Here is a 25,298-nt window from a genome sequence, read left to right on the forward strand (position 1 = left end):
TTAGGACTGAGGTGGTGATTTGTAATTGCTGAATGAATCAGAAGGTGTTTTTAAAAATGTCCTGTCAGGCCTCTTGTTTCTTTGCTTGCTGTCTTCTAAGCAAATGTTTATTAAAAGGCAAAAGTGTCAGCTGTTTGCTCAAGGTTTGGAAGTTAACTGAGAATTCAGTTGAAGAGATGCTAGTGCCATAAGTGTGTTGATGCTTAGTATTTGAGATGAATGCAGCTGTCTCTTTCCTGCTACGTTCCTGTTGTTAGTAGTGGGAAGTAATCCTAAAAGTTCTGGTTTACAGTGCAAAGCACAAATGGGATGGATTCTGTTGCACATTGTGAATACGATTTGCTACAGGCTGTAGGTGAGGCCAGACAGAAAAACAAAATGGTAATTGCTTAGAAAGTGAAAAGATCTTTGGGAGGAGGTAGTGAGTTTGAGCTTATCCCCCCTACTGGTTTGTGATCCCTCATTCAGGTTTGCGTGGCTGTTAGAACAGATACAACCAGACACCTGTACTAAAACGAGTTGGTTGTTTAGCATAGTCTGTATTAAGAATTTAGACTTACCATGCTTTTTGTCCTCTCATACCCAGCATTTCTGATCAAAATGAGAGTTGTGTTTTTTCCCCATCTTGCTTATAAATAGCATTGCTGTAGGACCCTTGCTTTGCTCGTAGGCCTCTGAGGTGATGCAGGGGGAGGGCAGCAGGCTCAGTGTTCTTCCTGGGCAGTGGCTGTAGCCTCCTTCAGCTTGCCCAGAGCGTGTTTACATGGGTCCGTTGTTTCTCCTGCCTCTTCTCTCAGGTGTCTCCTTTTTCTTGGCTCTCCCAGGTGACAGTTGGGGCAGGCCTTGGAGCTCCTTCACCAAAACCCCCTTTTTGCAGAATCCATCGCACCCTTGTAGAGAAACACCCTCATTCTCTGGAGCAGAAACGTACAAACTTTTAATTTTTTTAAAGAAAGAATATGTATATAATTATCTATAAGAAAAAAAAAAAATACAGTTATTTAAACACTATGGGTAAATTCATGCATGTATATGGTGTTCCCCTTCCTCCCTGCCTCCCCTTCCCCTGGATGTGCAGCATCTGGAACACTAAATGACAGAAACCTCATTAAAATAAGTGACAGGTCTTGCGCTGCCCGTGGGTGAGCAGGTGCTGCTTTCTGTAGCTGAGCTGTTCCATACCGTGTAGGTCGTGGGCTGTGTGCTCAGCTGGGGCCCTGCTGTAAGGACGGACGGGCACCGGGCAGCAACTCTAGGAATAAGCCATGTCCTCCCTGCATGTCGTGTGGGCACCTGGCAGCTCTCTGTGGGCGTCAACGCTGCCCTTCTTCACCTGTTTAAAATAAGGGGGAAGAAAATAAAAATAAATTCTATTCTCTTGATTTATTTATAAATGTTTTTATATTTCTCCCTCTAAGTGAAATAATCCATTTAAATGTTCTTTTTCTGGATTTGTAGAAATAAAAACTTTTTTTTTTTGTTTTGTTTTGTTTTCGTTTTTTTTTTTTTTTTTTTTTTTGCACTGTGAAGCGCCCTGTTGCGGCAGCTGTTTTTAACTCTGTATTCATTTGTACTCTGTGTCTTAGAACTGTTTCAATAAAAACGTGGTCATTTGGTACAGCCGTGCCTGCTGGGGGCAGCGCTGCCCTGCCGGGGTGGCGCTGTGGGGGGCTGCTTCTCCCCTCCGCTTGGGCCTGGGGCGGGGCCTGGCAAGCGGCGCCGCGTCGTGAGGCGGCGCGGCATGGCGGAAGGCGCGGCGCTGCGGGCAGTGCGGGGCTGCCTGGCCGCCTTCCCGCGTGAGGCCCGCGGTGAGCGGGGAGCCCGGAGGGAAGCGGGCGGGCGGGGTGGCCTGGAATGGCTGACGGGGGCCTTTGTAGGTGACTTTCCTTTGCATAAAGTAGCAAAGCACCGATCTGTCTTCCGAAAACCTTCTTTGTTTTTTGCGGTATCTGCATTGTTGGCTGCTGTAGCGCGCTTCGGCTCGCCACGCGGTGCAGCCTTCGTGGGCCGCCGCCCCTGTGCGCGGGGGCCGCCCGGGACCAGAGTGCTCTGCAGCCATATCCGTGCCTTTGAACACAGCGACTGCGCTGCTCGCTTTTGGTGGCTGGGAGTTGGAAGCTAGTTAGCTTTCTGACAGACTAAAGCTGCTTCTCGTTTGCTTGGACAGAGCTGGGGTGGATGGAGTCCGTTCCGTATCTTGATAGGCCTCCGTCCCCGCTGGAGTTCTATCGAGAGTGGGTGAGCCCAAATAAACCCTGCATCATCCGGAATGCTATTGGCTGCTGGCCAGCGCTGCACAAATGGACCTTGGCGTACCTCAGGTATGGGAGGGCTCCTGGGCGTCACCCAGCGGGAATTTGCGGCCGTGAAAGGCCTTCTGTGCACTCGCTTCTGTTGCTCGGTTGTCCCAGTGTCCTCTGCGGGTCTGTATGAAAGCAGCATTCACTCTTCGTCTCGCTCCAACATTTGAAACTCAAGAATAGTTTTCATCGTACAAACACAGTGCCCCCATCAGCTCAGATTGAGCAGGAAGGGCAGGATTGTGACTGCAGTCAGCCAACAGGCTGCGTTATCAAAACCAAGGCAGACTGATCTGCTCGTGACCAGCTGCGTCTTGGCATAAGTCATGAACAGAAAGAAGTAACTGAAGGGGGCCCTCTTTCTGCCTCTGCTGAGGACCAGGGAGCCTCTTTGTTGTTCTCGCCTGTTACAGATGGGTGAATTCAGAGAGGCAGGAGATATTCCTCTTGTCCTGACTGCAGAGAGCAATTAGAACAGGTTGTCAGTGTCCTTATTAGGCAGTAGAAAGTCTTGTCCAGAGACCCATCCGTGAAAGGCCAGGTTTCTTCTGCTGTCTGTGGAATGAGTTGTTCAAGTAAATAGTATCCATAGGAGTGAATTAAGGTCTGGCTGTAAACTTCTGATTTATTTTGCAGGGAGGTAGTGGGCCACAAGGTAGTGAGCGTGGCAGTAACACCAAATGGTTATGCAGATGCAGTGTTCCATGACCGTTTTGTCATGCCAGAAGAGCGCCAAATGCCTTTCATGGACTTTTTGGACATTGTGGAGAAGAAAGTGACCTCTCCCAATGTATTCTATGTGCAGAAGCAGTGTTCAAACCTTACTGAGGAGTTTCCTGAACTGATCTGCGATGTGCAGCCTGATATACCGTGGATGAGTGAGGCTCTGGGTAAACTTTCTGTTTCTCCCATGCTGACTAACATATGCTGTATTAAGCTTTAAAACAATCACTTTGCATACATGGGGAATGATTGTTCTGTTGCTGGTTGCCACAGAATATACTGATTTCACCCCCTCCAAAAGTTGAAGTGGTAAAATAATCTTAGTGTAATCCTAGTTTTGGGTTTGGATTACTCCAAAATCAGTGTCTCACTTTATTGGCACCATCACAGTGAAAAAATGCAGTGAGGGTGCTGTGCAGCACTTCTTTCAATATTGTGGCACTTTTTCTGATTTAGAGTCATGTTTGCACGCAAATTTGTACCTAACAAATGAGTGAACACACAACCCCTCTTCTTCACAATTGCATGCATTTTTTCCTGTTATTGCAGAACTAAATCTCAGGACTTCAGAATGGGAAAATGAAGGGCTGTAACCATGAGTTTTGTGTGAGGTATTAATGCATTATGAAGTTTGATGGGCACTACAGTAGCTTCTTGTGTAGAAAGGTTGATGCAGCAGGGGTGTTGGAGCTTGATGATCCTTGAGGTCCCTTCCAACCTATTCTATGAGTCTATGATTCTGTGTTTGCAGATTGCTGTTTGCAGTGGAAACAGTTGTAGTTAGGAAGGAAGCTGAAGGACAGAAATAAACCAAGTTGGCAGAAAATAACATAAAATGCTTGTCAACGTGACATTCAACTTGCTTTCTTGTTGAGAATGTTTCTCTGTTCCCTAACCATATAGGGAAGAAGCCTGATGCTGTGAATTTCTGGCTCGGGGAATCAGCTGCTGTGACATCTTGTAGGTATTGTATGGCACTGTCAGTCTTTTTTGTGCTTTCAGCACAGGGTTAAGTGGGCTTGCTTTGAGGTAGTGACACAGTAGAACAGCATGTTTGAGAGGGCAGTTTTACTTTAACACACATTTTTGCGTTCTTTCTCCTGCAGCCTTTTGCTGCTGTGTTTCTGGGTGCATCTTCTGATCTTGCATCAGGCAAAACACTGATGATTTCTGTCCTGTCAGTGTTGAGATATAGGTATAAATCCAGTTAGATCTATCTGCACCAGTTCATGTGGTATTATCCCGCATAGGTTTTTGTGACCTTTGTTGTGTGTTACTGATAAAGGAGTTTGGAGTGTTCTTGGTTGAATGCATTTGCTACAGCATTATTGATTGTTGAACATTTTGTTGATTTCCACTCAATTTCCAATTGCCACATAAAAGAGGAAGAAGCAACCTGATGATGAGAAGCTTGCACTGTCATTTTACTATCGTTTCTGATGTAGAGAAGGAAAGAGCACTGATTTTTTTTCTCTCTCTCCACATCTTTTTTCTCCTCAATCTTAGTACATAAAGATCATTATGAGAACTTGTACTGTGTGATATCTGGAGAGAAAAGGTTTCTACTGCATCCACCAAGTGACCGTCCCTTCATTCCATACGGTACTGAATTTGCTATGCATATATGTCTAAAATCTGAAAGGGGAGATTTAAATACTGAAGGACATAAAAATGAAAGCAGAGAGAACCTGCTTATGCAGTGTTGTTCTTTCCAGTGTGTATAGAAATCTCCTATTGCATGCAGCATGTGGTTTTGTAAGACAAACATTATTCTGAGGTCAGGTTTCTGCGTCCTGTATAGGTTCATTGACATTGCCCAGAGAGGCTGTGGATTCCTCATCTGTGGAGATGTTCAAGGTCAGGTTGGATGGGGCCCTGGACAGCCTGGTCTCATATTAGATATGGAGATTGGAGGCCCTGCATGCAGAAGGGGGATTGGAGCTTGATGATCTGTGAGGTCCCTTCCAACCCAAGCCGTTCTATGATTCTGTGATTCTATGACACTCATGGCAGTCTCTTCAGCTTCAAAATATTTGTGTCCTATATCTTGTCAGTATTTAGCACGCCATCATCTTTGGTGCTTAATAGCTTTGGGTTCTGCCTGATCTTTTTTTGTCTCTAGAAAAAGGCCAGGAAACTGAAAAGCAAGTTGTAATTTAATGAAATATTGAAGTTACTAACAATCCTTGAAAACGAGGGAAATGAAAAAAGAGACTCTTAAGGCAGCATTACTTTGCTTCTCCTGTTTCTCTCTTTACTTGTTTTCTTGAGTACACAATGAGTTGTTTTGTTGCAAAAGTCTGCTGACAGCTTAACAGTGTGCCTATTGAGATTTTTTTCCCCCATTCCTTGCTTTTTCAAATATCCAGATTAACTGAATGTAAAATGCCATATGGCATTGATACAGTTCTGTCTCAGTACTAGAGTGGCTCTGATATTGTAATTACACTGCTTTTATTTTGTTTACAGTGTTGTCATATAATTCATACCTTGTAAAAAAAAAGTTACTGTTAACTGAGGAGAGTGATATTCACATTTGGTAGGGTATAGGAAAAGAGTCACTGTCTTTTTGAAGTCTTTTTATAACTCCCTGAGGGGTTGGAAAAGCCATAAGCAGTGGAAGCAAAGCAGCTTGCACTGTCTGAAGCAGGTAAGAACTCCTTTAGGATAAAATGAGAAGTGAGAGACTAACCACAAGATGTGAACAGCTCTGGTGGTGGCTATTTTGCTAGACTGATCTAAGAAGAAAACAGAAAATAGAATGCTGTCTTTTTTCTTAATTGTGTGTGCCTTTGTTTTAGTATCTCTGAGTGCAACTCTCAGTTGTGCCAGTTAATTCTTTCTGTGATTCCAGAGCTCTATCAGGCAGCAACTTACAAAGTATCAGAAGATGGCTCATTTGAAATTGTGGATGAGAAGACTGCAGATAAGGTAAAAATGATACAAAGAACACAGTCAGTATGTGAAGTAAAGCTAGGTTTGGACACTGCTGAGCTAACTGAGGTTTTTGATAGGTATTTAGAAATTCTTCATTGTTTAAAAGAGTAACCAGATTTGCATTTGTATTTTATTATTTGCAAAGGATAACTGGTTTCCAGGGGGAAAAATACATATACAGACTCCTCCAAAAATACACATGCACTCCTGAAACCATTGATGTCACATGTTGTCTGCCCTACACCAAACTGAAATAGTTCCAGTAAACGACTTTTTAGTGGATCAACAATAAAGAAGTTGGTTTTACTTTAAAGCGCTATCACCCAGTGCAATAATACATATATATAGCAATGAATAGATTGTGGTTTCTTAGTTTGTAGCAATGTGATTGATTAGAATGTATGGACCTGGAGGCACTTTACAAATAGTATCCTCTCTGTTTTTGCTTGTGCTATATGCTAATGCTACAGCTGAACTTGAGCTGGGATGTTCTCTCTGTTTCCAGAGTCGTGCTCCTAGAAACTCACAGAAGCTTGCTTGTAATTCAGTGAGGTGAGGTGCTTAGGTTTGTAACCGTTGGGCATAGAAGAAGTTAGTGCAGGCAGCAGGGATGTGCAAGCAGGAAGGGGGATGTTTGGCTGTCAGGAATCAATGTAGATGAGAAGCTTTAAGAAGAGAATGAATTCCTAAAATTTCTAAGGCATTTTGAAAGTTATGCCACAAGGTTTAAATTTGATGTTTAACATTTAGCAGCTTTTCCATAATGAGAAATACTTCACCGAAAGAGGCAGATTTTTACATCCTTGACCTATTCCCAGTTTAATGTGGAAAGCAAGCAGTGCGTCATGTTTTTCTAGGCAAAATATCTGTTGTATAACTAGAAAGATTAGCTGTCAGTTGTTTCTTTGGAATCTTGCTGGAAATGCTTGCTGTGGTTATTGCCATATACATACTCTTGCTTTTAGGTGCCCTGGATCCCCCTGGACCCATTGAACCCGAATCTGGAACAATATCCAGAGTATGCTCAGGCAAAACCTTTGCAGTGTACAGTGAAAGCTGGTGAGATGTTATACCTCCCTTCTCTCTGGTTCCACCATGTTCAGCAATCGCACGGCTGTATAGCAGGTAAAATAAATGGCATTTCCAGATACATTTTTGAACTGTGCTGGGTGTGCAGGTAGATACAGCATAGCAAAATGTAACTGATACCAAAGGTCTCTACAAAATCATCTGCCTCCCTTCAGGAAGAAATAATCTCAAAAGGAGCTGATTCTGTTCTCTGCCTTGAGAACTTCTTGAAGTCCACTTAGGTTATAGTCTTTAGGATTGTCAACAACTGTTAGGGATGTGGCAGAAAAAACAGTCTTTGTTATGAAAGCTAATTCAGTTTTTGTTTATGATATAGAGCAGTTGCCCAGTCTGCTCAGTGCAAATTTACATACACAGAAGGAACCTGCATGTAGTAAATGACATCAGCACATCAATAAAAAATGCTTTGGAGCAAGAAAAGGAAATCAGAAGGTGTATGAGTTTTGGGCATGGATGTAGACACAACATGAAAGCTGCTCCATGGTTATGTGAACTGGAATCTGCTCTGACTCTGTCTGTACCTTGTTAATGAGCTCATGCTTGTTTTCCTGTTCCCCTGTGCTTATCGAAAGTCTTGCCTTCTCTTTCTTTCTAGGATGTATCTTCATCTTTCTGTTTTTTTCTTTTTCCCTCCTTTCCCAAGAATGTTTAAGAATTTCAAGCATTGCGTGTGGAGGAGTGGGAATGGGTGTGAGCTAGTATGAAGCATTATCATTATGTCCTATAAATTTTGCCAGGTTTGCAGAAGCTTTTTTACTATCCTTTGCTTAGAGTAATTCTGCCTGCCCAGGCAAAGTAAATAAAGTGTTGTGAATAACAAGACTGGTATTTGTGCTACAGTGCAAATATTGGAAGCCATTTTTTTTTTACCATCAGTGATACCATAATAAAAAGACAAGCTAGCTGTAAAGTAGTATTTCCAGTTGTTTTCCCCAGTACTGCTGCATCAATCCTTGAAGACTGCTTAGAAAAAGTAGAGTTGTTTCCAGCTGAAAGCCTCTGGCCACTCTTTTTTTTTCTGTCTAACAAATACTAAAGGGTTGCTGTGTTTATTTGGCCTGTTAGCTGTTAACTGCACTGCAGTCTGTATATGCTTGGAAAATCAATGTTGTCTGGATTTGGTCCAGTGAGTGTCTGAAACTAGTGTATATTCTTCTCCAAGAACCATTGGTACAGTTTTATACTGCTTGGTTTATTGTTTAATTTTTTTTTAGCAGACATTACACCAAATTTAAATGAGACACAGAATTATGGCACTGTCTCATTAATGACCGTTCTAAAGTAATGGTGAGTTTGCCGTCTGTTACACACTCAGAAAAGGAAAAGTTTCTACCTAGATATTAAACTTTGCAGTGTGTTTGCTGGTTTTGATCTATATAGAAGCAGACGTGTTGTGTTCATATAGAGTTTGCCTAATGTTGCTCCAAGGAATTCCCAGTATAGAGTCTGAAGAGGAGTTAGTTTGGTTAAGACAGAGTTGCATTGGCAGCGCTGCTAAAGAACTCAAATATTTGCTTACCTTATGTTTGGCTGTAGTCACAGTTCTGCTCATTTCAAAGTTTGGTCACTAAGAACGGAAAACCTTTACTAGCTGGGCTGTCTAAAACTGTCTGTAAACATGCTTGCAAATCATTACGTTACAGCTTTAGGAATGCCTTTCTTTTTTTTTTTCTCCTCAGTGAATTATTGGTATGACATGGAATATGACCTAAAGTACAGCTATTATCAACTGCTAGATGGTCTTACAAAAGCTGTGAAAGTGTTATAACAGAGGTGGAACACTGGAACTTGCAGTTTCTCTCTTGTGTGATGCAGTCATCAGCATCTGTGACTGGAATTGGAGCATGATACAAGTGAAAAAAGCTAAGCACTGAATTACTCAACATCTGTTGGACAAATCATGGCTATTTTGTTTGATTTCTGAATCTTGGGTCAATTGGCCAGATTTTCTGGCTTGTAAGAAGAAGATTTGGCATCAGAACTTTTAGATCTTTGCACATTGCATTGGTGATGGCGAGCAAAATAAAATTTGAAGGGAAGGAATCTGGGTTTTCGAAATCCCTAAACAGAAACCATGACATTCATTCAGATCTACAGGTTGTTTTCCTAACAAGCCAAATGGACAAGGAAGGATCTGCTCTGCTACCCTCATGCATCAGGCTGCATCGGTCCAAACACATCTGTTCGGCTTAAGGCTAAAGGCATGTCTGGTTGTGTTTCATTAAGTTCAGTGGCTGTGGTGTTTTGATGGTGAGAAATTACAACTTCTGCAATAAAAGGTCAGTTTAAGAGCTTACATTGGTGCTAATTCTGACATCTTTCAAACAGCGTGATGCATACGATCATCTAAAAGGATATGGAAATGACAGTGGTGGCAGCTGTCCCTGTTAATCCGTGTTTTTGTTACCTGTTTTGATTTTGTTTTACTTTCATATTTAAATGTAGTTTCATTCTCTTACACCCTTGGTGGTTTTGGAGTTCCTTTTGCCATGTCTGCAGTAAGTCTGGATATCACCTGTGGGCTTGTGATTGGACATGGTTTAGCAGTTTGTGGGGAGATGACTGGGACGTACCTTTATCACCAGCCTAACACGCAGTCAGTCAAGTTGTGTTAGCCAGGAACTTGTTCCTATAGCCTTAATTCTGCTCTGTATTTCCACTGAACAAGATGAGTCTTCTCACTACATGTCTGAGACTTGCAGGGCAGGAATGCAAGGCTATTAAATAGACGGATATTGCAAAAATGTAATAATATTGTTTAGGATTGGTGGAGGTTGGTATTTATCAGCCAGCCAATCTTCAAAGATTCATTAAAAACATAGGAAATGTATTTCACATGTGTTAGTCAGGAAAATACAGATACCCTTTAGAGAAGATTGACTGCTGTGAAGAAAAAAATCTACAAAGGCAGCTGACACAAGACAATGCGATTGTCTTTTTTTGCCATTTGAGATTCAGAGTTGCTAGTTTAATCTTTATATGTCCTGAACTAAAATGCATGCCAGGAGGAAGTGACAACTTCTGTCCCTGCAGGTCATTTTTTGCAGGACATCTGAGACGATGTGTTTGGAGCCAAGCATACTCCGAACTGCATCTCCCAGCAGCCCTTGCTTGCTGACGGGAGGAAGCTGTCGCTCTGCTTCCTTCTGGACTTTGGCAGAGACTTTAAGCCTGGAAAGGCGCAGGCTGCCGACATTCTCATTTCACACAGCCCGAGTCTTACCAAAAGCAGCAGGCTCCTCTCCCCTCCCACGGAGCCCGATGGCGGTGCAGGTGACCGTTCTGCCTTCTCTCAGGTGTCTGTTTGACGACCCCGTTCAGATCCGTGTGACGGGACTCGTGCCGCAGCAGAGGGTCACGCTCAGAGCCTGCCTTCTGGATGAGGGTGGGGAGCTCTTCCAAGCCCACGCTCACTACAGGGCTGATGGCAGTGGGGAGCTTGATCTGACCCACTGCCCAGCGCTGGGGGGCAGCTATTCTGGAGTGGAGCCCATGGGATTGCTGTGGTCTCTGCGGTCCAAAACACCATATAAGCGGCTGGCAAAGAGGAACGTCCTGACCCCTTTCTGTGTAGACTTGGAAGTATATGAGGGCCATGGGGACATGAGCCGGTTGCTGGGAAAATGCACCCACGAGCGGTGCTTTTTAGGAGAGGGAGTGAAGAGGATTTCAGTCAGAGAAGGTCGGCTTAAAGCAACTCTCTTCCTCCCTCCTGGTGAGTTTTAATCCCATTCTGGTTTTCTGTGTGTTCCCTGTGGCCCCTGGATACACTCAGCAAGCCGGAGTAAGGCCCCTGTTAATGGTTCCCTCAGCAAGGGAACTAGGCACTAGGGTGAATTCAGCTTCATAAATAGCAGAGAACTGATCAGTGGAGAGAGAATCTGTAAGTCAGATTCCATACTCTGTGCTGCTTATAGAAATGTTTGAGATAATCCATAGAGGAGACTTGCAGTGATATATCCTTAAGGAAATAGTACTTGTCAGTGACACTGATTGTGTGTGTGTCTGAGAATTGACATGTAAAGATTCAGAGGATGATTTCCTTTTGATACCTGCTGTTCTGATGGATTTTGAGTGGTTGCTACTGGAGGGACAACTCTAGAAACTTTTCTCTGTGAGTCTGTATATATATGTATAAATATATATTGCTTTCATTGCAGGACCTGGACCATTCCCTGGTCTTATTGATCTGTATGGATCTGGAGGAGGACTTGTTGAATACAGAGCAAGTCTTCTGGCTAGCAGAGGCTTTGTGACTCTAGCTCTGGCTTACATGGCCTTTGAAGATCTGCCTGCTATGCCACAGATTCTTGAACTGGATTATTTTCAGGAGGCTATAGACTTTTTGCATAAGCAGCAGCAGGTAGGAGACAAATTATGGTACTCTTCCTACTGTAAACTATTTTCTAATTGCTTAGTGTGAAATGCTGTACATCACTGAATGTAGCTGAGTTTCCGAGGTGAAGAGGCAGACAGCATGTCTGAAAGGCAGGATAATCTTAAATGGAAAAGAACGTGCCTCAGCTCCAGTTTTGCAGGTAGTTGGATAATTGCTTTGCAGAGCACCTTATGGCCACCTGTGGAATGTTATTATGCAAACCAGTATTTGTATAAGATTTACATCAAAACAGTTCCTGGACTAGTGCTGCTTAGGCAGATGATCTTATTTTTTTACAAGATTTTAGAAGAGAAAAAATCCATTGACTTATTCCACTATTTCTGAGATATAGATTTTTGATTCTGACTAAGTTTCATAGGGCAGTAACAGAACACTAACAACAGAATCTCTTGAATCTCTGAAGGGAGAGAATGCCTTGTTTTTAAATGCTGGGATTATATTTGAGTAAGTACCTGGAATGAAAAAAATACTCTTATAGCGATATATCATTATACTTAAAGTAAAAGAGACTAAAAGAAGTATAATTTAAGCTTTGAATGGAATGCTACTTAATGTGGTGTTAACAAAATTATTGTTTGCTGGCACATGAATACCAGGGATTTAGTCAGTTTTGAGAGCAAAATTCAACCTTGCAGTTTGTGTTGTTTCTCATAGAGCTGTGAAACTTCCAGAGTGTCTTACAGGATAAGGGCACATTACAAGTGAATCTGTTCTGAAGAGCCTTCACTATAATTAAGTTCATTTAAACAGTTGTTGAATTTACTCAGCCTCAAGCATAATGAACTTTATGTGCTCCAAGATGTAACAGAAGTTAATAGGTCAGCTGTAGCAGAGTTTTGAAAAACAATGTCAAGCAAGACAATCAAAGCAAGTAAACCTATGGAAGAGTGTTTTTTCACATGGGGCCTGAAGAGAGAAGATTAAGATGAGTTTCTGGAGGCAAGAGCAGTAAAATTACAGCACTGAGGGGAAGTATCAAGCCAGGATGCTGAAGAAGCAAAGAGGCTTTGTCTATGGAGTTAACCAAGAAGAAAATGTGTTAGAGGGAAGGAGATGTTGAGGGGCTGTAGAATTCATAGTTGCTCTTATGAGGGAATCAGTAAGGGGTTGATAGTACCCAAGCAGAGAAAAGGAATGGGTAAAAAAAAAATAGGAGATTTTAATGAAGAGTAAAGAAGCAAAAGGAGAGATGTTATGCCAGCCCAGGATATGAGTAGTTGATAATGGCTGTTTCATAACTGTCTTTCAGGTGAAAGATGCTGGGATTGGCGTTTTGGGCTTGTCTAAAGGAGCTGATCTAGCCCTTTCCATGGCCACGTTTCTACCTGGCATCAAGGCAGCTGTCAGCATATCTGGAAGTGGCTTAAATTCTTTCATTCCCCTAAGGGGAGATGGCTTCACTATTCCTGCCCACCCATATGACTTGGGGAGAATGAAGACCAGTGAGGAGTCTGGTCTTGTAGATTTTTCAGATATCCTAGATGATCACAGAGACCCAGCGACTTGGGATAGTCGCATTCCCGTGGAGAAGTCCTTGGCCAAGTTCCTTTTCCTGTCAGGGCTGGATGACAAGAACTGGAAAAGTGACCTTTACTGCCGAGATGCTGTTCAGCGCCTTAATCAGTGTGGACAGAAGGCGGAGTTTTGCTCCTATTCTGGAGCAGGGCACCTTTTGGAGCCACCATATCTGCCTCTGTGCCAGTCTTCAATCCACAAAGTGCTTGGGGTGTTTGTGCAGTGGGGAGGGCAGTGGAGGGAGCATGCCAGAGCACAAGAAGATGCCTGGCGCAGGATACAGGCCTTTTTCTGGAAAAACCTGATGAACTCAGACATTCCTAAGAGCCACCTGTAGTAGAGGTATTGCTGTCAGCAGTGGCAGCAGGATTAGTATTTCATTTCTTACTGTATTAGGGCCAAAATCTTCCTGAATAATTTCCCATTTTTGAGTACTATCTTGCCCCCAGGTGCAGTGTAGACTGACACCATCTGATCTGCCTGTGTGCTGGAGAAGACCCAGCATGGTGACATGCAGGTTGCATTTGTACTGAGCTGGCTTTGCCTTCAGTCTCTGTTCCTCTCCCCTTGCAGCAGAAAGTACTCTCAAAGGAGAGACCTCCATTGAATTGTACTACACCTTTAATTAACCCGGATACAAACAGTGGCTTTTTGGAATAATGCATCAGTACATGCACTTACCTTTCCTCTTGGTATATTATTTGCTCACATTTTTATAGGAAAATGGTGCTACATTTTGGATCCCAGCTGAGTGAAGAAGCATTCTTCTGATTTATTCTGAAGTGCAGAAATAACGTTTGTTTCTGATACTTCAAAAACCAGAAGAAATAAATCTTATTGAGGTTACAATGGTAGTATCTCCTGCTGATTCCAGATATGCATGTCAGTATAGTATACATGTCAGACTGAAGTTTGCACTGTTCTACTCAATAAATAAAATATGTCTGTGTGTACGCACAGTTTACTTGAAATTACCTGAACGAAGGCTTTGCCTGTCTTAATGCCTGTAAATACACAGGCAGTGATCCCAGTGTAGTCACAAGCTGTCTCTTTGCTTGGCTGAAGAGTTCCTATGCAGTTCTTAACCTCTTACTACTAAGAGGAGGGGGAAAATTTGTGGAGTACTTTGCACTCTGCTCAAAATGGGAGTGATGTAGGTGTGTTAAGTGCCTGCTTTTGAATGTTGAAGCTCAGTTTATCCCTGTAATCCCATTCTGACTACAGAAGGAAGTAGGAGATGGGTGTCTGTCTTTGAGGCAGCAAAACCTCACCTTGGAGAGAGCACAAATTCCTGCTGAGAGGAATTCCTGCCCCCAAGGAGCCCAGATCCTGCTGAAGGCAGGATTGTAGCCTCAGTTTTCTCACCTCAGGGAGCAATGCTTGGGCCTTAAGGGGCTGTGGACTCTAATGCAATATATCTGATGCAGAGTGTGCTCCCTCACATACTTCCAATTTCTTGCCCCTTCCTCAGGAGGTGGCTGGATATTTCTCAGCAGAGATCTCTCTCCTGGTCACCCATACAGGTGATCTGTAAGAATTTTTGTTATTACATCTTCATTTCGGTTTGTGCTCTGTGCATCTGCATTCTGCACAAATGGTAGCTGGTGAATGGGTAGGACCTGGCAGAAGAACAACATGTGGCAACAAGGGAACACAAATGCATTTAAGCAGTTCAGATTGGACAATTGGAAATTCTTTTCTCCATTATTTTTCTGTTTTATTAAAGTAAAAAAAAATCTGGGTTATTCATCCAGATTTGTCTCAGGCTCAGCGTGCTGTGCTATGCGGTTTTCTGGGAGTGAATGGTTTTGTTCTTTTGTTTTTACTGAATACAGTGAGGCTTATGCAGTACAGTGTGTTCTGTGGTGTAACTCACATCTATTTTAATCCCTTCTGAGATGAAGAAATACTTTCTCAGTCTTCAGTGGGCAGTTTATAGATGTACATTTTGAATCACGATATTGTGAGCTGCTGAAAAGATACATTTCACTATAGGAAACTACTACTAAAGGAAAAATACTTTTAATCAGTACGTGTACAACGTTGCCAGTGGTGCTTTCATACAGTCTGTTAAGTTGCCACATTCAGCAGTCACATTCAAGGAGAACAGTGTTGAAACGAGGTAGGAGAAAGCTGTGACGTGATTCCATTGATGATGGTAGCACACAGGACCTCTTTGTTTTGTCTCTCTGAAATTAAAGCTTTGCCAGCCAATTGAAAGCTCTTTATTTACCACATGGGTGGTGACTGGCAAGAATGACTGAAAAGACTGATTAACAGTAAAAAGACTGAAAAAGGCGATTTAGCTGAATCGGTGCCATGTTCAAACAAGAAAATATGTCAGCCGGTTCTGTTGTGCAGGGTGTTCTTTTAAAATCAGCTGGCCTTTGCAGAAACTCAGGTTTTAAAGTTATCTTTGGGAAATAGAAACTGGAAACCAAAGTGAGACTAATATCAAGTAATTGGAAGTGGCTTATTTTCAGTGAAATGCTTATGTTTGTTCTTGAGCATATTCTGCAGTGTTTTGCACAATGGTTTGAATTCTTAGCATTTCTTCTGCTGAAGAGGTAGTTTAGACAAGTGGGGCTAAGATGACATTTTTCTGAGTTGGAGATGAAGATTCTACCAATGGCAGAAGCTTTGTGCATCTTCTCCAGGCTTGCAGAGTATGGGCAACGTTATTCAAGGATGATGGGAAAGGTTATTGATAATATATTATATTATTATTATTATATATTATATATATTATTATATATATAATATATAATATAATATATTATATTATTTAATTACGGGTTATTGATCTTTACCTGCAAAAGAGAGTCCACGCTAAGCACAACTGATAAAACCAATAAAATGGAGATCAGAAGATCAGTAAAAGAGCAGAAATCTTTTCTTGTCATTTGCTTGTAACTGAAGAGTGCTTCAGATGAAATAGCACATCAGAAGATTCACTTGAACAAAAAGATCTCAGCTTGATGCTTGCATCAGTCCTGCTTTTGTTTAGCGCTGTGCACTACGTGTCTATTAAGAGAATGAGAAGAGCTTCCTAAGAAACTGAGAAGCAGTCTCACACATAAACAGCTACAAATAAGTTTGTTAAAAGGGAATGATACATCTTGCAATGCTCTTTTTGGGCAATGTAATTTCTATAGCTCATTTGTAATTGGGCAACAATAGAGACTGCTGAATTGTCACTGCATCTTTCAAGTTTTCCTTCTTTGCTCTGGTTGAACTTGTGGTCTCTCGGCATGGAAAGGCAACTAACCCAAAGAGAATATAAATGCTGTGAAAAAAATCCCATTTGTGATTTGAATCTCTTTAATCTCCACTGTAGCCTTACTGCCCAGCACCTCTGAATCTGATGTAATGTAGGTGAATGTGATCTGGGCTATGTGACATGCATATAGCTTATTATTTTAAAGTAGCTGTCAGTGAAGCACGCCACAGGCTGTTGGCACACTGTGAGACCTTTGGATATAGCCTTACTTTTTCATTGTGGGCTTTCTGTGTCACAGTGCAGATTTTCTTTGCATAGCTCCATCTGACTCTTAATAGCCCTTCAGAAAAAGCTCCAGGGACTTCTGGTCAGGAGCATCAGGTTGAAATAATTTGAGTATGGCATGGGGCAACGAACCCTGCATTTTTCAAGGCTCCTTGAAAAAGCTTATGAGACCAACCTTTCTTTCATGGGTTCTTTCCCCATACTTTGCTGGATATGTTCTTAGGCTCTGTGTAGTTGACAAAGAAGGAAAACCCTTGAAACTCTTCAGCGGATACCTAAAAGTACCAGGTACAATTATTTGTATGTAAGCTAAAGCTGATCCTGAAGCATTTTTGATGTATGTAAGGTATAACTCAGAGGAAACTTCAGAGTGAAAGGAATCCCATTGTCTCTATTAGAGGAGAGTGAACCACAATTACAGGAGAGGTAAAACATCTTTGAGAAAGTACCTATACATTGAGGCCTCTGCAGAAGTACTGAACAGTGGAGATTTTGGTGGAATTTTACTAGGAGCTGCTGTGAACAAGGAGACTTCTGTGTAAATGTGCTCCTGTAACAGTAGTAGTTTCTTACCAAGGAGCATCTCTGCATGGCTTCTGAAAGCAGGGCTGTTTCTCAGCCAAAGGGTGGAAGGAATGAAATGAAAGATGAGAATATGCATTGTGTGAGGTGTGATGAGAAGTGGCCTTTCCCCATCTGCCCTTTCAGTTTCGTGTGTGTATCTGGAAGTCTAAGGATGATCAGGGAAGATCACTTTTTTTTTTCTTTTTTAAGTTCAAAGCTTACTCAGTGCTCTGTAATACATTACCATATCATTTGTTTTCAAGCTCTAGGATAAAACAACTTTTTAATGACAAAAAACATTCAAAACTTTGACTGTAGTAATATTTTGCTAAGAATTTTGTAATGCAACCATTTCAGAAAAAAAAATCCCCCTTCTGCACTTTTTAGTGCTCTATGTATGTAATTTGGAAAAGGAATCTGAGCCAAATGTAGCGCAGAGAAAGTGATATTTTGAGTGAAGCTTTGCTAGAAGGAATATTAATGTTTCCAATGAACTAACACCCTTTGCGGCATTTCCTGCAAAACGTCGCTGTAATTTATCATTGTCCAGGCCAAAATACAGGAAAGCTAAAACTCAGTGTTTTTCAGAGTAAAAAAAAAATTGTTTGTGAAAGATAAAGATGTGCCTTGACTCTAGATACCCCCTGGGGAAAATAATTAATGAGTTGCATTCTATTAATGTAGGCTTATATCTGTGACTCAAACCACTGAACATCTAACATCTTGCATTTTGACTGTGAATTAAGTCTATATTAAAGTAAATTCAGTTAAAATTGTGGACATGTGCTCCAGGCTAGCTCTGCTAAGAGTACCTTGCTTTGGAGAGTGAAACCATGCCTTTTAGAGTTTCTGTGGCCTTGTATTAATCCAAGGTAACTATAGCAGTGCTTTTAGTTATAACTAGTCTGGCTGATTCTGAGTTCTGCTGCAGTAATCAGCTAGTTTGAGCATGTCACTGTGTAAGGGAGCTGGTAGGTCTCAGAAGTGCTGAGTCTGGGTACAGGACCAAGTGTTGGCTCAAAAGACAAACTGCTAGGTCTGGGCAAGAACAAAATGCTGGAGAAGCCATTATTGTCGCACTAGCAGAAAATAGCTATCTGTAGAGCATTCTTGTTCATACCCAGACTGTTTGATTTTCAGTTTCTGTTGCTAGAAATTTCAGCTCCAGGAAAATCAGATTACTTCTTTGTATGACATCAGAGAAGTACATTGGTAGCAATGCAATTTATACATAGTGGTGTATACAAGTGATACATTTTGTCTTTAAGATGGAAGGGCTGATCATTCAATCTGCTATCTCTGATGCTCTGAGAATCTACTTTGCAGGTTGGTTTGAGGTTACTTTGAATACATACACTGTTTATGAATTCTGGATGCTAAGATTAAGAATTCAAGCACTTGGCAGTGACATAGAGGTCAGTGCATGACACTGCAGAATTTGGGAATGACGGTATGAGCTGGACTCGGTGCATTTGGCCTGCTGACCAGTTGTTGGTTCTTGCCAGAAATGGTGTGAGATGAATGCCAATCTACTATGCTCCTTTGTGCTACTGACAGAATATTGCTAGTTCTAGGTATAAATCCTAAAGTAAATAAAATATATTTGTCCTTCACTTCTACTATATCAACTATGTTTTCTATTGATCCTCAAGCACTTTCTTTTTGTAAGGACTCTTTTGAGAGTAGACCTCCTCTCCGATAGATGCTGCAGAAACAAACCCACTCCACATGACTTACCATCACACCGGTACGCAAGGTACTGATTAGTGCAGTGGACAAATTTATGTAAGTTATCCATCAAGATTGACTAAACGTGAAGACTCTGTCTCTCCCATTCAGCATCTCAGAACTGCAAATTATGTGAAACTAAGAGTATTTTGGAGAATTACCACTATGGACTTGTCCTGTTCTTGGACTTTTCTGTGAACATCTCTTTTGACCATTGACAGAACAAGGATGCTAGACTAAATGGTCTTTTGAGCTGATGCAGAGAAATCCATTTTTGCTTGCATGTTTATTGTGGGTTTTTTTCTTCTTTTTCTTCTTTTTTTTTTTTTTTGTTTTGAAAATTAAATATTTTCTATGTCTTTCTTGACAGAGTTGATTGTTATCTTCCCTCAAATCCCCAGCATGCAGCTCTGGACTGCTGCCAAGGGCTGCAGAGAAAACACATTGCTTTGTCTTCATGGTTGTTCTAGCAGAATGTGCACTGTCTGATGGAAAGTGGAACATGATCATGTTGCTTTCCAGTGAAAGGTATGTTTGTAAGGTCCTTGTGTAGTGATAATCATGTTTTTTCACCTTTCAGGACAAGTTTGCAAGTGGCAGTTTATGTAGGGGGATTACATAGGGGGATTCTTCTCTCAACTGCATGACAATTGGTGCAGATATAATAAAAAGAAATCTTTGTGGTTATCAAATTGTACGTAGCTACAACTTTATGAAGATATGTACCTTCCTGTGCATAGTATGAGGCAGGTAAAATAATGTAAAGTTATCTGAAGCCTTCCATGACTTACAACCAGTCTCCTAACCTTCCTATTTTCTATAGGTTGAATTACAATTCAAGAGGACAATATCCCTGTAAGATCAGGATCAATTTGAAAATCCTGCTTGCAGGATGGTATATTCAGTTTCTCTGCATTTGTCTGAAATATCCCGGTTCAAAACAGGTTAAATATGTGCTTGTTTATCCTTTAAAATGGTACACACTACTCATGCCTTATATTCACAATCAGAAGAAGGGTACAGGAACCTATGACTTCCTGCAGCAAATGCATGAATACCTCAGGAGAGGATGTGGTATCTCCTACTGTTTTCTGGAATGTCAACATGTCTTAGATGTTGTCTTCTGTAGAAACCAAAGGATAAATTTAACCAGGCAGTAAATGGCAGTTCCAGGCATGCAGGAATGATTCCTCTGTTAGAAAAAGAAAGTAAATACTGAAACTGAAGTATTTTTGTGGGAAGAAACAGATTCCAATATGAGAGAAATTAGTAGAGTTTTGAAAGGAAAGGTAAGGAGGCTAAGATGCATACCTCTGCTCTGCCTGGTCACACTCTCCCACTTCCCAAATTAGTATTCTCATCAGCAAGTTGTTTATTTTACCTGTAAAAGTCTTGAATTTTATTCTACATTAGAACAGCAGGTTTTGAAATTTCGGTATTGAAAGCTTTATTTTATCGGCCAATGCCTGACACATCGTACAATGTGAAGTTAGTCTTTTACTAATTTAGTTTCCTTAGGACACTTGACTGTTGTTTAGGGTACTTGTGCCCTGTGTTTCCCTGACTGCATCTGGAATATTGTGCCCATGCCCAGAGGAGGGATGAGGAGGACTGGAGACATGCATTATCTTTTTTTCTTTTGTTCAATTTTCTCTGGCTTTGAAGTATATTTTGCATAGCCTGAAGAATCACTGTACATCAGTAAAAGAACTGCTTCAAAAAAGCCACCGTAAGTGGGCTTTTCACCTTTTGACACCTGAAAGAAAGCCTTGATTGTGAAGAGCACCTAGGAGTTCCTAAGCAGAGAGAGTTTAATTGTACTTGGGCCAGAGCTGCCTCCTTTCTTTCCTTAATTTTCTGTTTTCTTTGTTTTCTGGGCATTTTTTCTTCATCATTTTTGTCTGCCTGACTAGCCATATAGAAAACACCATACACAGGACAGTAATGAGCTGAAGCAGGTAATACCTCTCTACTTGCCAATTTACAAATTTAAGAAAAATTCTTATCTTGAATTTCTGAGAACATTTGCTCTCTATCCTTTGCAAGTGCAATTTTTCCCTTTCTCTGGAGTGAGAGGAGAGTAGAAATTTTGAGGACTGACTTCTTACCCTTTTTATTCCTTTCTCATGTAAGACGGTTTGACTTTTCAGTGCTTCTATGTTCTTGTCCTGCTCCTTGCAAAAGAGTATAATTTTTCATTGTTAATGAATGTCAGATCTCAAAGAAATGCAATTTCCTGGGCTCAGGAAGGAATCCAGAGGTTAGTCTCATAAATTCTGTGTATTCTCTGCGGCTGTTCTGACTCTTAGCCAACTTTGGCAAAAGAGTCATTTCATTTTGCGCTCATATAGTAAAACACATTTGTTTTATAACCTCCTAGCCATCTGTTCAGGCCAAATCACTGTACACAGAGCCCTGAATTGAGTAATGCCTGTGCATGTCTCAACTGCTTTCCTGTTACTCTGTAGAATAAAGTTGATGTGGCATTCTTGGAAGACAAGAGCCCCTCTCCTACTACGTGTAAAAAGGAGGGGATGATTTCTCTGTTCAATGCATGCACTTAGCATGCAGAGACAAGGAGGTCCTAGATGGAAGGCGTCTTAGGATGCTATGGGCAGAAATGCAATTATCCTGGGAAGCAGAAGAATGTCTCTGCCCTTCTTGCTGTGCAGAGTTCTACGTAGGGATAGTCAGGAATGCTTTCTTTGTAAGATTTTACTTTCTGTATTTTAGGTTTTCATTAAAGAAGTGTGAAAACTGAAAGCTTCCCTTTCTGATATGTTTTCATTGTTTTCATGTCTCTAAAAGTGATAGTGTCAGGTCAAGTGTCTCCAAATAGACTTTTCAGTTGAAAAAGAGAGAGAAAAAAAAAAAAAAAGGAAGAACAAAAAGGAAAGAAAAATCTCTGGTTTCTCAGAAGTCGTTTATTATTAAAAAGAAATGCTTCACTGAAGAAAGAGTTGTTTTGATCAGCACGATTTGCTTGCCTGGCAGTTCTGCAGCACCCTCAGACAGCTCTGACTTCTGCAGACCAGCAGGCACAGGGTGTACTACTGCCTTGTTCGCTTCAGGGAGGAGCCTCAGATCAAACCACTGCTCTGCTGCTGTCTCCAGGGTTTGATGTTTATTTCTCCCTTGTTTCTCTTTTCTCTCCTTGTTCCTCTTTTGTTCTATTCTCTTCCATTTTAGCTTATTTCACTCTGTTAGGTTTTCTGAACCTGTGTTTCTTTCTTCCCTCATTTCTTTCATTATAAAAATGCCAACTTTTGAGCTCTCATTGTGGATAAACGTAATAAAAGAGAGTTCTGTATCTTGAAAATATCAGTATTACAGATTATTGTGATGAAGTAGGTTTGAAAGGAAGGGCAATACAACATATTTCAGTTAATACTGGAATGGACTGAGGTCTTTGTGAGTCCATTGGCTATCTGGATTGCTGCTGCAATCTGAATCTATTCTGGGAGTGGATTGTACCAGAGAAGGAAGAGGAGTGGTGATAGACATTTTAAACTTTCTATATTACTCTTATAGAGGGAAGACTGCATATGAGGGAGATATAAAGATGTTATTTGCTCCAAGGCTGAAGGGTTCACCCTGATCTTTTGCTGTCTCTTAAGCCCTCTTTGTGAAACAAGGGAGAAATGGCAGGCACAGTGCAAACTGTTGTTGCAGAGGTGGATTTTGTCCCCAAATAAAATGTGTGACTGGAGGTGACCTTTCAAAACAGAGAGGTACAAATGCTGGCATGGCAATAATTTCTGCAGGGAAATAGAACTGCTTTCTTACCTTTTATCACTAGCAAGTGTCTGTTTACATATGTGGATGAAGTTTGCTTGATTGAGAGAGAGACTGTGTCCTTGCCAGCTATGAATGTCCAGTGTATCCTTGGTTTACTGCCATTCTGTGAAAAACATCAGCAAATCTTGAACATTAGTCTGGATTCAGGTTTTCTGACAGCTGAATGTCTCCTGCTCTTGTAAAAAAGTTTTCTTTCCCCTTCTGAGGAAAAGAGGCAGTATCAGTCTGTTCTTTCTTTCTGTTCTATCAGGTTCTTTTTTCAGCTCACCAGGTGCTGTCCTGAACACTGTCTTCAGGATTCTGGACCATGAGACTATTGTGATACAAGACTTCACATCCTGGAAGCCTTCTAGTCAAAATTAATGGGATTTTACACAGATGGTAGATTAATGTCAAAGTGATCAGAATCTTGTGGAAATAAATGCTGAGTGAGTACAGAGATATTTTTTTTTCTTCTTTCCACAGTCTAAAATCATGCTTTACCAGATAGGTATGTAATCAGTAGCAGAGCAGTGGGAGCTTATGTTTTGGTGCAAAACCCATTTCTCTGAGTAGTGATTATGCGCAGCAACTATTTACTGTTGAAACTCTGTTCTGGCTGTTAAAATCTACTCTGGAGTTTCACTGGTACATGGCCTTCAGCTGACCTTTTGTGCAAGAACGTAGTTCATGTGAACCCAGCAGAAAGATCAAATACTTTCTCAGCTATGGAAGAAGATAGCAGTAAAAGAAAGAGTAATGAAAGATACAGGGGCATGCAAAGACCAATAGAAGCAAATTTGTGTTTATAAATATACCAGTTTCATGTATGTGCTGATGACAGGACTTTTTCTTCCCTGTATAGTCATCAGGATCTATCTACAGCTCCAGCACTCTGGAAATGATGTCTCATTGATGCTTCATGCTTAATTAGTATCAGTTAGTGCCGACTGGAAAGAAAGGGAAAATAATGAACTCCATTCTATCAGATGAATGCATCATGTTAAAGATAAGATTTGATGTGAGATGATTTAATTCTATTCCTTATTTAAATAGCATTTTGTGTTTTTACAAAGCAGATTTAGCAGTTAGCCATAAGAGCTGGAACTCACTTTAGGCTTTTAACAGGGGGATCAGAAAGTGGCTCTCCAGAGTAGAAGGCATTTTCAGTTGCAGAAACAATTGTTCTCCTGGATCTCAGGCCCATGCACTGTGCAGCTGCAGCATCTCTTTTGCACTGTGATGTTTCATGTCAGATGGGTCTTTGCTAACTTGCAGCAGAGTGTAAGTGACATGACCATAGCAAATGTCTCCCCTGACAAATTGCGTTGTCAGGAATGTTGGAAAGAAATAAATTTGTGACACCGTCCTTATGTTCTGAAGGAACAAATGATGATTAAGGTCTATGTCATCACTGACTCAATGAGAGGGACTAACCACATGACTTTACACTTCATTTTGTTTCTTGACTAAGCTTTGTGAATGTATTGACTGTAAATATATTGGTTGTAAATTTGCCTTAAGCTTTGCACCACTACAGCAGTAATAATTGTTATTACGATTGTCTCACAGAGATGATTCAGCTGGCTGTGTATTTGCCTGAATGTTTTAGTAACTTAGTTTTAGTTTTTTGTTCCTTAGTTTTAAGGAAGTATACAGTCCCTACTGTCACAGGTTTAGAGGTTCCATTCATACAGTCAATGCAATACAATTGGCCTCCTCAAAAACAGGAGCAGGCAAATATAAAGTACAGATGGTAGGTGGGAACCCTCATTCTGTAATGTCAAGCCCTAAAGAAAATATAACATCTTATAAACTGTAGATGAAGTCTAAATGCAGAATGCTTTGTTTGTTTACTTTAGCATACAAGGATTAGAAGGAAAATATTTCAGTAATTTGGATGTAAAATTGTGATAAAGACTGGTGATTTGTCTCCAGTTGTTTGTTGAGGGGCCTTTCTGCTGTGCTTCCTTCTGCGGCCTTTCTTGGACGTGTATCCTAGCTCAGGACTACCACCTACATATCTCAGGCTTTTCAAACCTGCTTGCATCTGGAATTTTTTCCTTGCATGTGCATTTCAAGGTTTTATTCTAGGTCTGTCACTTCTGAAGTATCTTAGGAATGAACGCTGTTGAAAGCGCAGACAGTTGAACTGCAAATAAGGATCAGAAGAGTGTTAGCAGAGTTTCCCAGCTTGCTTTTCAGTATGATTGTGGCTGTGCTAAGCTTTTTCCAGGTACTCTGAAGGGCAGTCACTGCAACTGAAGTTTTTTGTTTCAAGGGAACATCATACCCACTGTGACATACAGCTGTGGTATTTCAGTTGGCAAGATGGAACAATCTCCTTTAGATTCAGAATATAGCCAATCATAATACACTTCTTTTAAACACGAAAAATTCCACTGTAAATATACACTTGGGAATCTAGAGAGGAAAAATTCATCATCAATGTGCAAAACTGTATAATCAATTATAATAATTCTCCTTCCCAGATGCAAAGAATATGTCTTTTTTCACCACGTACAGTCATATCTACATGCTGGCTAAGTGTGTGTTTTACTATCCATGTGGATGATTCTCTTGACAGCAGGGGGACGTTCTGTAGCCTTTACTACAAAACCTTCCTCCTTTAAAATGTGGGTATCATCACCTCTGCAGGTTTTCTTCTGGTCTCTGCCTGGTTTTGTCCATGGACAGCACAGCCATTAGCAGTGGAAGTGTCACTGAAGCATGTGGCCAGGTTGTCATAGGTAAGAGAGCT

General features: G+C 41.1%; 3 protein-coding genes across 13 annotated transcripts in view; all 3 read left to right on the plus strand.

Annotated features, from left to right (window-relative positions):
* The first annotated feature begins 1,697 nt into the window (after positions 1-1,697).
* On the plus strand, positions 1,698-11,319 carry JMJD7 (jumonji domain containing 7). 2 transcript variants are annotated; one of them, XM_052696257.1, is made up of 9 exons: positions 1,698-1,808; positions 2,168-2,321; positions 2,937-3,190; positions 3,927-3,983; positions 4,530-4,625; positions 5,878-5,954; positions 6,926-7,085; positions 8,729-9,328; positions 11,210-11,319. In XM_052696257.1, the coding sequence occupies exons 1-8, from the start codon at positions 1,742-1,744 to the stop codon at positions 8,815-8,817; spliced, it is 954 nt and encodes a 317-aa protein (XP_052552217.1). In that variant the 5' UTR covers positions 1,698-1,741; the 3' UTR covers positions 8,818-9,328; positions 11,210-11,319. The 2 variants fall into 2 exon arrangements, with proteins under 2 accessions (XP_052552217.1, XP_052552216.1); XM_052696256.1 differs by having other exon boundaries at positions 1,727-1,877.
* LOC128087045 (acyl-coenzyme A thioesterase 1-like) lies at positions 9,335-13,916 on the plus strand. Its single transcript, XM_052696255.1, has 3 exons — positions 9,335-10,764; positions 11,210-11,412; positions 12,698-13,916. Exons 1-3 carry the CDS (start codon positions 10,110-10,112, stop codon positions 13,298-13,300), a joined length of 1,461 nt encoding a protein of 486 aa, XP_052552215.1. The 5' UTR covers positions 9,335-10,109; the 3' UTR covers positions 13,301-13,916.
* Positions 13,917-19,135: 5,219 nt separating this feature from the next.
* Positions 19,136-25,298, plus strand: part of PLA2G4B (phospholipase A2 group IVB) — a 47,209-nt gene continuing 41,046 nt past the window's right edge. For 6 of the 10 annotated variants that reach the window (XM_052696241.1, XM_052696252.1, XM_052696249.1 and 3 more), the window contains exons 1-3: positions 19,136-19,288; positions 22,822-22,986; positions 25,196-25,287. The gene's annotated coding sequence lies outside the window, so the exon portion shown is untranslated. Of the gene's footprint in view, positions 19,289-22,821; positions 22,987-24,458; positions 25,288-25,298 lie in introns of those variants that run through there. The other 4 variants (XM_052696245.1, XM_052696247.1, XM_052696244.1 and 1 more) reach the window with 4 other exon arrangements.

The sequence above is a fragment of the Tympanuchus pallidicinctus genome, unplaced genomic scaffold, assembly GCF_026119805.1.
Source record: "Tympanuchus pallidicinctus isolate F22 unplaced genomic scaffold, pur_lepc_1.0 scaffold3, whole genome shotgun sequence".
In the NCBI taxonomy this organism is placed as follows: Eukaryota; Metazoa; Chordata; class Aves; order Galliformes; family Phasianidae; genus Tympanuchus; species Tympanuchus pallidicinctus.